The sequence below is a fragment of the Rhincodon typus genome, chromosome 16 (assembly GCF_021869965.1).
Source record: "Rhincodon typus isolate 14 chromosome 16, sRhiTyp1.1, whole genome shotgun sequence".
NCBI lineage: Eukaryota > Metazoa > Chordata > Chondrichthyes > Orectolobiformes > Rhincodontidae > Rhincodon > Rhincodon typus.
Window position 1 is genome coordinate 44,937,911 of NC_063347.1, and position 12,386 is coordinate 44,950,296.

Genomic DNA, 12,386 nt, shown 5'->3' on the forward strand with positions numbered 1-12,386 from the left:
GGCCCATAGCCTTCCATGTCTTAGCAATACAATTTCTGTTTTAAATCATAGAAGGAAATCATGACCATAAGTAAATTAAACAGTTATAAAATCACCTACATACACCTATTATTCACAAATAATTGTTTTCATTTACAGTTTGATGTGTGCTCAAAAATGTAAGAAAAAGTTGATAATTTCTCACATTACTTGGACAATTTAGTGACATGAGACATTAAATTCCAAATATGTAAGAAATATATGCATCATACGATGCACATTCTTGCAGTGTTAAAATATTACCATTGTTCCATGAATAAAGTGGGACTTGGAAATGTTAGATTACAATTCAAAGATAGAGAACATCATCTGGATAAACATTTTGAATATTCAGACAGAGATACCATAATTTTGATAGATTCCTTAATTGGCTGTATTTCTGCAAACATTTTCTAATGCAAATACTTGCTTAAAAAAGTATGGAAATTTGTTAGAATGTGGTTCAAATAACATCAAACAAATCCTCTCTCAATCTGGGACATGACGTTTTAAAGCAGCCCATTTTGGAGGTATTTTAACAGATCACCGCTTGATAAAATAAATCTGCATTTCTTGAACACTTCAGGTAATTCCAACTAAATCTGCTCAAGAACAAATCAAATTGAACGTAACTCCAGCTTTTCTTTATTTTAGAAAGTGAAGGAAGCAGCATTATTCACAGTAAATATAATGGATAGTTTGCCATGTACAGATCAAAAGTATTAATGAGATATTTTACCTGCAAGGCAGCCAATGAATGATTGTAGTAACAGCAGTTTCCATAGCAACATCATCTTCAATTCCCAAGGGCAAACAAGCCTCTCATACAATCAGCAGTTAATAGACGACTTCCTTTCAAAGTACAATCTTTAATCTGTGGGGAAAAACCAATTTGAAAAAGAATTAAGAGCAAAATCTTGTGCTCTGCCTACCATCAGAATGCACCAATGACGTTGGTATTTGTTCAGCTGATCTAGCTAAAACAATTGATTTAGTGATTAATAAATATGCAATTATGAAAACAGGTTGAATAATCAATAGCAGTCTCCAAACATGATGTGAAAGAAATTGTTCTGCTTGTCTTGTAAACATGATACCCTGTACAAGCATAGAGGGCAAAAGCTCAACAACTGAGGAATGTACAATAAAGGAATACCCCAGAGCAAAAAAGATGAAGATATATTGTGCGGCACTCAGTCAGACAATTTGCTTCATTTACAGTGCTTCGCCAGTTCATAGCTATGGGAAATGCTGACCGCTCAAAAGAAATTATAAAAAAGGTCTCAAGTGACTGACCTTGGGCTATTAATAATTCATTTCAAAAAGAAAATGTCATTGTTTTCACCTCAAATATATATTGCTTTAGTTGTTACAGCTAAATAAACCTGGAAATTCTCTGACCGATTTTCTATCTGTTTCCGTTAAGCAGTTGGGTGGTACAGTGTGTCAGTTCTCCTTAAGTTTTAAACAAATCACTATTAATGAAGCATGCTTCACATATGTACAGCAACAGTCATGCCTTTCATCACCCAACATGATCAGATAGTCGTAATACTGTAAAAAGAAGCTGTAAGGCACAATCAATTGCAAAGCATTTCCAAAATAATTTGAAGAGGGAGGACAACTTTGAAGTAGAAAAAGATTCATGTGAACTTGACAATATTTATTTTGCTGTATTTCTGCAGAGAAGCACGGTTACTTTTGATAAGAGTGAATTTTGACAGATCTTTGGCAAACGAATTTTGATGAGTCACTGAGGACAGCTGTACAAGGCAAATATTACAATCAAAACTGGAGCTTCCGAGATTACTAACTTACAATTCCATTGGTGCTTGTTCAGTTCCTTCATTGCTAAAACTAGTAACGACATTGAGACAAAATTTGGACTATGTCTGGCTACAGGCTTAGCAACATTTTCTGACAGAAGGAGAGAAAATTAGAAATGAAGCAGGAGAAAAAAAAACTTTAAAAAGTGACTCTTGTTGATATGGCTTATAATATTGTGTCTTTAAAAATTTATGAAGTGGGATTTTCTTTGTTTGGTCCCTTTTCATAACTTGAAATCAATACGAGTACTTTGTGCTGATGGTAACTCCCAAGTATCCTCTTAGGCTTTAAACTTTTTAGTCACTTCTAATTATTGTGTTACCAGACAATGTTGGGTACATTTAATTTTTAAAAATGTATATATTAGAATAATGTGAGCTTTCTCATTTTAAAAAGTATAAATTATTGAGCATGCATCATATGAATTTGAAATGGATCTGTATTTTCCACAAGCTCAAACTATTATTATTTTGTATGGAATTTAAATGAAAATTTGAAATACATTTCACCAGTTTGAGAGTGGTGTTGCATTTCCTATTTTCGAGACTAGTCCGATTAAATTCAAAGAAATTGCTCCAGGCTCTTCTTTAAAAAAGATACAATGAATAATTATGCAGAATTTAAGTACAGTTCATGGTTCAAACACCATCTGATCTCAGATTTTACGTTTTCAAATTATGCCAATCTCACTTTATTAATGTTAAGTGTTCACACAAAGGTGAAGTGATCCACTCAGAAAATAACATTGGCATACTAACACCCAATTACTTCCTAACTTGATAAAATATTTTCATTATGGCTACTATCTTCTTCATGAAAACTGATAGTTAATTTATTAAATAGCTTTTGAGTATCTTGACCATTTTAATCTCTGGAAGCAGTAAACTGCATATGCTATGAAATATTAACTGAGCAGATTTACATTACATCAGGCCTTTGGAGTCAAGGCAGGTTAAATCAGAAAAAAAAGACTCAGCTTAATCCTGAACATGTGATCAATTTTTTTTATGAAAGGAAAATAATGATTCAGCAAATGGTCACAATATGAACAGCAACAATTGAATTTTATTGTTGCCACACATGTGCACATTGCATTGAAGGAAAATATCTCTGGTTTATTTTACCAGTTGACACAACCAAGGTTCATAAAGTTGCCCATGAAAAATTTTTGTAAGTGTGAACGTCAATCAAAATATCCAAACTCAAGACTCAGTTAATAATTTGCATCTGCAGTGCTGTGACACCAGTTGAACAATGTGGTTCATTTATGAATGCATCTGATTAATGATTGATTAAAGAGCATGAAATACATAAATTTTCATTATGTACTTGTCCATTTACATTTCTCTGACTGAGTTTGTTTTGGAATATCAGCAAAAACCATTTTTTGCCTATTTCCAAGGATGAATGGTATAAAATCCAATTACTGGACCATGGACATTGCATGTTTCTTCATTTTGTCGATTTTGCCAAGGTAAAACATATTATTTAACACATTGTTCACTTTGTATAATAGTTTTCTATTGAGTGCTAATAATATGGTAATTATACACTTTTTCATATAAATCTTTCATTGTGGCATTATTCACTCTTAATACAATAGAATATAACCTGAATGGCAGAAACGTTGGAAATAAAGTGTGTCTGCTATTACTGTTCATTCTATTTGGTTCAGTCATGATCAATACCATCAGGCTTTCTGTTCATCATCATACAGTTGAAACCGAATCATAAAATATATCAATCACCAGAAACAAACTTTCTACATTAAAAGACTGCATTCATGTACAGTTTCTCCACGGTAAAAGTAGATTATAGTTATCACCATATCATAAAGTCTAAGTGTAAATTATTACTGAAAAATAAATGAAAATCAGTGCATTCAAAAACTATGATATCATTATTCCATCCACACAGAATGGTATTTACAGCCATTAACTTAACTAATGCTTTGATTTCTTCTTTTAATAAACGCGGCATCCATTTAAATAAAGCTAGCCATGCTTAGGCTGCTCTTTGACTACTCACAACAGCAATATAATAAAGGCCAGAGTCCAAATGAAGGCAGCTTTGTGAATATGTTTACTGTCTGGTTGTTGTGAGTTTTTCTCTTCAGTCATTCCACAGAAAAATAATTCAGAATCTCTTCACAATCACCCTAGTAACACATTAGCGTATCAACAGAAAGTACACCAGTGCATTTCAGTACATGCTGAGCAACAAGCCCATGGGAACTAGCTTTTCGTTTAAATGTATATTTGCCAGCAGTTCAGCCATTGCTCACGTTTTGAATATCATTAACTGTATTTAATGCAGATATTTCCATAAATATGTAAGCAATGTAGATACGTTACTTTTGTTTGCATTCTCCACAGACATTATTAGACAAAAATCGACTTTTTCCATTTACTTCTGATTTGTCTTCCCTTTTGATATGACATTTTTCACCCAGTTTAACCATTCACTCCTTCTTCCCAAGTTGGCAAGTTATGGGACTTATCTTTATCGTGCTCGGCACTAGTATCATCTTGGAGTTCTTTGGATTAGGTTAATGTGTATCAGAAGATGACTTAACCATGGGAACATCGTACACGGACCCAGAAACCAGAACGTAGATTTCAAGCAGAAAGTACAGGAGTGTAATCAAAAGCAAGAACCATGACACTGTTTCACTAGTAAAACAGTATTTTATGATCCCAGTTGATGGCAATACTGGACATGTCAGATTCCAGAATGAAATCTGGTTTGATAAACCAGTAGTTTTATTTCTGCAATTTGGTTACCATGGTGATAAGTCATTGACCACATTCACATGAGGCTAATAATCTACTTCAAGAAAGGAACACAAGTTTCTTTCACCAAAGAATAAAAGCGACATAAATGAAGATGTTTAAAGTTCATGAAAGCAAATAAAAAATTCAACCCTTTTTATTCCAGAAATGACCTTTCCAGACCACACAACCACAATGAAGTAAGCACTGCTATCTTCACTTGATAATCTCTGACTCAATTGACAAGATCACAAGCATTTCCTTTCATCGACTTTCTGTATATTCACCAGATGTGGTCCTCCACTTTGTTGACTCTTCCCAAGACACAGAGACAAGCTGACTTACTACCTTTTTCCTGATCGGAGGCTGCAAAAACTGCTCAAAACTTGTTACCTCCTCTGTTGGACTGAAGACTTCCACAAATTAAGAACAGCACTACTGCTGCTGCACGAATCTTTACTTTTTCCGAATTCAACTTGCCCGTGGCACCTGACGATCTGTTTCTCATCCGATTATTCACTGGGGAGCACTGGAAATCCATCCCACTATTCCCAAAGATATCATAAATATGACCACTTGATTAAACTACCTAATTGCCCAAGGTTACTCGAGTGTCAAATTCAGGTTAAAAGAATATATATAGCAAGATCTCATCATTAACAAATAAAAAGTCACTACTTATAGTAATCAAACAGTATTTAACCAATGGCAAGAAAGCAACAGGAATTGCTAACTTGTATTTATAACTTAATCCACTCCTTTAACATTTCCAGAGACAAACAGATAAACAAAGAGACAAAACACAACACATATTATGGGTGTTGAAGGATTGAAAAAGTTAGTACAGTTCTGGCACCAGTCTGGATGACAGCTGTCAATGACTTGTTTTCCTTCAGTTCTTTTCAATTCCTTTTGACTTTATGGCGAGGATACAATGTTGTATGTATTCTGATCCCTAGTCTTTCATTCACTGATGAGGAATTCAGCCTGTGTCATTGGAGGTGCTTTTTTCCTTTTCTTGCTCCAAAACCATAAATTTACAGAGAGGGCCATTTGCAAGAAAACAGCGAGGGAGACCAGCTTCTCTTTCAACCAAAAGAATTGTGACCGCCTCCTTGATCTAACACAACCTGTCCATCTTCTCTCCCACCTCACTGACCAATCCCCACCGCTGCCTACTTGCACTTACTTAACACCATCCCACCTACCTTCCCCAGCCCCACCCCTCCTCTCTGTATTTAGTTCGGAGCTCGCTTCCCCCTTCCCCATTTCTGAAGAAGGTTCCCGACCTGAAACGCCAACTTTCCTGCTCCTCTGAAGCTGCCTGGCCTGCTGCTTTCCTCCAGCTCCACATGTGTTATCTCTGACTCCAGTATTGGCAGTTCGTACTATCTCACTCCCTATGTTAATGTGCTGAAGAATCTGAGTCCCTCTTGGCAAATTCTGCACTTGCATCTTCCTCCTGAGTGAAGACAGATATGAAGCACACATTTAACACCCTACCAATTTCCTCCAGCCCCAAGCACAGATTGTCCCCTTGGTCCCAATTGGATCTTATATTTTCCCTGGTTAGTCTCTTCCATGTAACATATTTTTGAATATCTTGTGATTCTCCCTAATTTTACCTACAGCTACTTTCTCATGCTCCCCGTTTGCTCTCCTAATTGCTTTCTTAAGATTCCCCCTGCACTTTCTATACTCCATAAGGCCTTAGTTGATTTGTTTCCTTTGTACTTCTTGTTCAATTCTGAACATTTGTAGACATCCAGGGTACTCTGAGCTTGTTGCTTCTAAATTTCACCCCAAAGGGACCATGTTGGGCCTGTACTCTCTACAATTCAACCCTTTATACTATGACCATCCCAATGATGTTGGGAAAGTTGAAATCCATTAATATAACTAGCCCATTATTATTTCTACATAGCTCATTGAATTGTCTACAAATCTGCTCCTCTACTGCCTGCTAACAGTTTGGGGACAATGTGATTGCCTCCTCTTTATTCCTTCACTCTCCCCACAAAACCTCATTTGAAGGCCCTGCCAAGATATCGTCCCTCCTTACTGCAGTAACTGGCTTCTTAATAATGCAAAACTGCCTCCTCTTTGAAAATCTCTCCTGATCTGTTTAAAGGTGCAATATCCTGGAATGCTGGGTTGCCAGTACTGCCTATTCCTCAATTGTGTCACTGTGATAGCAACAATGTAACAATTCCACATGTCAATCTATGCCATTAAGTCATTTATTTTACCTATAATACTTCTAGCATTAAACAAGAGGCCATCTAGCCTCACTTTATTCCTTTGAAACTCAATATAGCTGAACTCCGTGCCTTGGTTCCCTTAATATAAAGTTCAGTGTCCTTATTGTACGAATGATCTGTGTTCCCTCGCCCTGCCAAACTAGTTTAAGCCCTTGATTGTGTGTTCTTCAAAACAAAGTACAGCATGTGTTTGCAGCTTGGGACATAACCCACAGGGGCAGGAGTTCATCAGCCCCTCATTATTTAAAACAAAGTTTCTCTTTCTCTCTCTCTGTTTAAAGTTTCTTTGACACATTTAGGTATTACATTCCTTGGTCCCACTCAAATTTCTTTTTTGCCAGCCACTGAATTTATACCTGCAGTTATTTCTTTACTTTTAAAACCATATTTTGGATTTAAGGGTTAAAAACTCTTTATATTTTTAGGTTTTAATCTGCCATCATAATCACTTCTCTCAACCTTACAACCACTGTGCTTCTGAACACCTGTTCAGCACCAGTTCTTAAAATAATTCCAGACATCCTTCAGCTGAACATCGGTATGTCTAAAGCCATTATTGTCACCACCGATTTATTTTTCCATGTCAGACACTAGCGTCACCGAAAAAGAGATGTGCTCAAACCCGGCGTCTTGTCTGAGGCTAGATGTTAAAGTCAGCATCATAACTGAAAGCTTGTCTTAAACCCCTTCATTTGCACAGCAACGTTACCCATCTTTACTAGAAATCATCGCATTCAATGTCAATGTCAAAACCTTGACTTCCACTTAATTCCTTTAATATTCTCATCTAATGCTGGGCTTTTATTATACACCTTTAGCAAATTACATCTTGTCCAAAATGCAAAACTCTGTCCAACTATTCTTCTGTATACTGTGGAACTGCCATTACCAGCATTCCATTTAAAATCTTTTCATTACATCCAAAGCTCTCAATGCCTTACACCTCCATTCTTATTTAATTATCTATCTCAATCTCTGCCCACCTATGAAGTTTCCCACACTCGCTCCACTCTTATGTTTACTACAGAACAAGAACGTACACGACTGTTCTTTTCATTTAAAATGAACAACCTAAACCACACCCTTTTGATGCAACTGTAAAACATTTTTAATATCATTCCCATGACTTGGAACCCAGCATCCTGATTATTCCTTTGTAAACACTTTAGGGTGGCCTTCACATTGTAGAATCTACAGAAATGCATTTTATTTGAATTGGCTATGTGATTGTCAGTTTATAAATGATGCAAACCAATCTTCCTTTTCAGTTATTCTTAGCAGATACACATGACTGCTCAGTTTGCATTCCAGAACTGTGGTCGAAGAGGAAAACATTTCCCCATGAACTGTTCTGAAGAACGGTCACCGGACACAAAAGGTGAACTCTGCTTTCTGCCAGACCGGAGTCCCTGCAGCTATTTCTGTTTATGACTCAATGGCTTGGCTTGTCTTCACTGCACTGGGTTTGCTGGTTTGAGTGGCTTGTTCAATAGAGCACTTCCAGTAATAACAATGTTCCGTGCTTTCCATGCAACATTATACAGAGAAATCATACTTCCTGTTGGCAGGCATTGTTGGTAAACAATCTGTCACTCCGACTGTTCGGGGAATTGCTGTGAATGTAAAATACATGGTAATGTAAAACATTTGTGCAGAATAAAATTTCAAAAAAGACTGCTTTATATCCTTCAGCATTTTGAGGCTCTGTTCGTTCTTGGAAAGTTGATGAACTGATTGCAAAGACGGACATCAAACAGGAGAGTATTCAGAAATTTAACAGACATTAATTGTCTTTTTCAATAAATCATTATTGTTTAATGTTAGAGTTATTTGACCTTTAAAGTGACTATATAGATCCTCAGTTTAATCGATTAGTCTCTCCACAGATGCTGCCTGGCCTTCTGAACATTTCCAACAATTTCTGTCACAAATGATAATGACCAAACGTTTTCCCTTTCTTTCACTGTGTGAGACGAAGATTTCCTCCGTTTGCCATAGATTAAGGAAATGTTAACTTATTTGTCAAAGCTTTTCACTTCTGTTGTACAAATCGCACATAATATTTTCCTTTACATCATTCCACTATTTCATCAGAGTTCTCATTGACCATTTCTGCTCAATTGGTTGATTAGCTGATCGTGACCTGTTCTTACACGTGTACATTATTTGATTTCACACTTCTAAATGTGTTGGGAACCTTTCAAAATTGCCTTTAAATTCGAATGGTCACTTGAATATTTGAATGGCTGCATACTTCTCATGATATAAAGACCATTGACCTTGGTATTTGGAAATTGATACTTTGATTAATTTTGTATTTAAAAACAAAATGAGGTGAGATTATGTTTTAAAAACGAAGCTGTGGGAAAATGACTTTCCTTCGATGTCAACATCTCCTGGGTAAAAATATGTTTTTGTCGATTTCCAACCCTCACAACTGAAATGTGTTCGTAAGTAAAACCATACGGTTACTATATAACACTTAAAGAACCACTAGAAACTCGCAGGTATGGTCCTTCAGGCGCAAGAAAATGCTTTGGACTTTAGCATAGGTGCTTTGATGAAATTATCCTCTCCTCCTCACTAAGTAAATGACACCTTTTCTTAAAAGATTACTTATTTTCTTGTGCTTCATTATGCCTGGAAATATTTGTCGCAAAGCGGAAGTAATAGGTTCAGCACTGGTGCAATTTCTATTGCATCAAGACAAGCAACACTTTCACCACTGATTTATATGATTGGGGTTGTCGTAGTCTTCATTAGAAAATAAATCCTTCGCTTTTCTGGATTCTCAGATTTGCCTTATTTTTTCTGAAGTACTTTTTCTTGGATCTCTGGAGACAAGAAAAAAAACTGTTGGATTCTTCCCCTACACAAATGGAATCAGTTCAGATCCTTGTGTTGTGACTGTAATGAAATCTGTACTTCCCCTAACTGAAGGCTAATCTGTTCAATTATCAATTGAAAATGCATTAACACCTCTAGGCCTGCATGTTCCTCATGAATGTACCTTTGCTGATGCAGAATCAGTAAACTATCAATTCGATCAACATCGATTTTGTGTGCAGAAGACGTCACATTGCAGTCTGACTTTCAAAACGTTTGGTTCTGTTCGAAATGAATTATCTTGAATATATCAAAACAACAATATAATAATCAGTTAAGTGGCGGAAGGTGTAATCAACAGTGGTATCGAGCAGCACTTGCTCAACGACGCCCAGTTTGGGTTCCACCAGAGCCACTCAGCTCCTGACCTCATTACAGCTCTGGTTCAAACATGGCCAAAAGAGCTGAATTCTAGAGGTGAGGTGAGAATGACAGCCTTTGACGTCAAGGCCGCATTTGACCAAGTTTGACATCAAGAAGCTGCTTCAATGATCTTCCCTCCAACATCAGGGGGACGCTCAACAATAATTGCACACTGTTCAGCTCCATACACAACTCCTTAGATTCTGAAGCAGTCCATGTTCAAATGCAACAAGATCTGGACAATATCCAGGCTTGGGTGAACAAGTAACATTTGCACCACACAAATGCCAAGCAATGACCATCTCCAATAAGAGGCGATCTAATGATCGCTCCTTGGTTTTCAACGGCATTACCATTACTGAATTCCCCCGCTATCAACATCCTGAGAGTTACCACTGACCAGAAACTCAACTGGACTAGCCGTATAAATACCATTGCAATAAAAGCAGGTCAGAGACTAGGAATATTGCAGTAAGTAACTTACCTACGGACTCCCCAGAGCCTGTCCACTATGTAACAGGCACAAGTGAGGAACAGTGTTTCCTCAATTTCTCTTACCAGCTGCATGGACCTCTGAGCTTGACACATGGCAACGACTTCCACAAACAGAAGTCAATGCTGTTCACAGTGTGTAGAATCTTGGAGTGACTGCGCACAATCGCAAGCAGCCACCCAACTTGGATGGGACACTGGTGAGAAGTGTGATACAATACTATCCCCTTTCTTGGATGAGTGCAGCTCTAACATTGCATAAGAAACTGAATATCATCCAGGACAAGACAGCCCACTTGATTGGCACCACATCCACAGGTATCCAGAGAACCTCCACTGCCAATACTCAGTTGTAGTGGCATGTATTATCTACAAGGTGCACTGAAAAAGTTCACCAAAGATTTTAGACAGCTCCTTCCATACAACATGAAAAGAGATGCTTCGGCTCAACCAGTCCATGCCAACCATAATTCCAAACCAAACTAGTCCCACCTGCCTGAGATTGGCCCATATCCCTCCAAACATTTCTTATTCATGTACTTCCCCCAAGTATCTTTTAAATGTTATAACTGTGCCCCCATCCACCACTTCCTCTGGAGTTCCACACCGGAACCACTCTCTGTAAAAATGTTGCCCTTCATATCCTTTTTAAATCATTCTCCTCTCACCTTAAAAAAGTGTCTTTTCCCTCATCTTGAAATCCCCCACGCTAGGGGAAAGACACCTGCTATGAACTTGATCTATACCCTCATTATTTAAAAACCTTCGTTAGGTCACCTCTCAATCGCCTACGCTCCAGTGAAAAAAAGTCCCAGCCTATCGAGCCTCTCCTTGTAACTCAATCCCTCCATTCCCAGCAATGTCCTGGGAAATCACTTCCGAATCCTCTCCAGCTTATTAAAATCCAGCCCACTGTCCACTATAACACCAATCTTCCAAAGCCACAACCATCTCGAAGGACAAGAACAGCAGATGCATGGGAACACCACCACCCCAAAGTTCCCCTTCAAACTGGACTTAAAAATAGATCGCTGGCTGTTCAGTGTTGTTGGGTCAAAATCCCGAAATTCCCAACCAAACAGCATTGTGGGTCTACCTACGACATACAGACTGTAGCAGGTCAAGGAGGCAGTCACAGCCACCTTCTCAAGGGAAGCTAGGGACAGGCAATAAATCCTGGCCCAGTCAGGAACACCCATATCCTGTGGCTGAATTACAGAAAAACAAGATATTGTGACAGTAGTGACAGAAAGTTGTCAGTGTTTATCAACATACCTCTAAAGCTAACCACTGTCCAGAGGACATAACTGTGCAACTAAACAGGAAGAAATTGCAAACTTGTTGTCACTGATTATATATTCCTCCATAGGGTGTGTTGCTGAAAGTTCCATAGTCTGTAATCGATTAATAATTACTAAACTGATGAGAATTATGCTTTTCAGCCTGCAAAAATCACTGCTTAAAACCAGTGTAAAAGTGATGCTTTGACAAAAAATTTTGGAAGGATGCACCACCTAATGTTGCTTAAGAACCTCACTAACCCTTGAAACTACTTTTTATATCTATTTCATGTGAATATTCTGTTTTCTGATATATTGAAACAGTGTAAATACTATTTTTCAATTTTGATTGAATTATCAGCTTCAAATTTATGTGATCCAATTGTTAATTTTGTGGTCTGGAGAGGTGATTAAAAGGTTCTGGTTTGCTACCTGTGTGAATATTTTGATTACATTGGCTACTTCGTGACTCCACCACGACTGGAGAT

At 37.5% G+C, this 12,386-nt stretch overlaps 1 protein-coding gene across 4 annotated transcripts in view; it reads right to left on the reverse strand.

Annotated features, from left to right (window-relative positions):
- Positions 1 to 12,386, reverse strand: part of LOC109914264 (contactin-4-like) — a 1,378,312-nt gene that overhangs the window by 1,248,691 nt on the left and 117,235 nt on the right. For all 4 annotated transcript variants that reach the window (XM_048606641.1, XM_048606645.1, XM_048606643.1 and 1 more), the window contains one exon: positions 758 to 892. In XM_048606641.1, coding sequence (XP_048462598.1) covers positions 758 to 812 — 55 coding nt within the window. In that variant the 5' untranslated portion in view covers positions 813 to 892. The remainder of the gene's footprint in view (positions 1 to 757; positions 893 to 12,386) is intronic.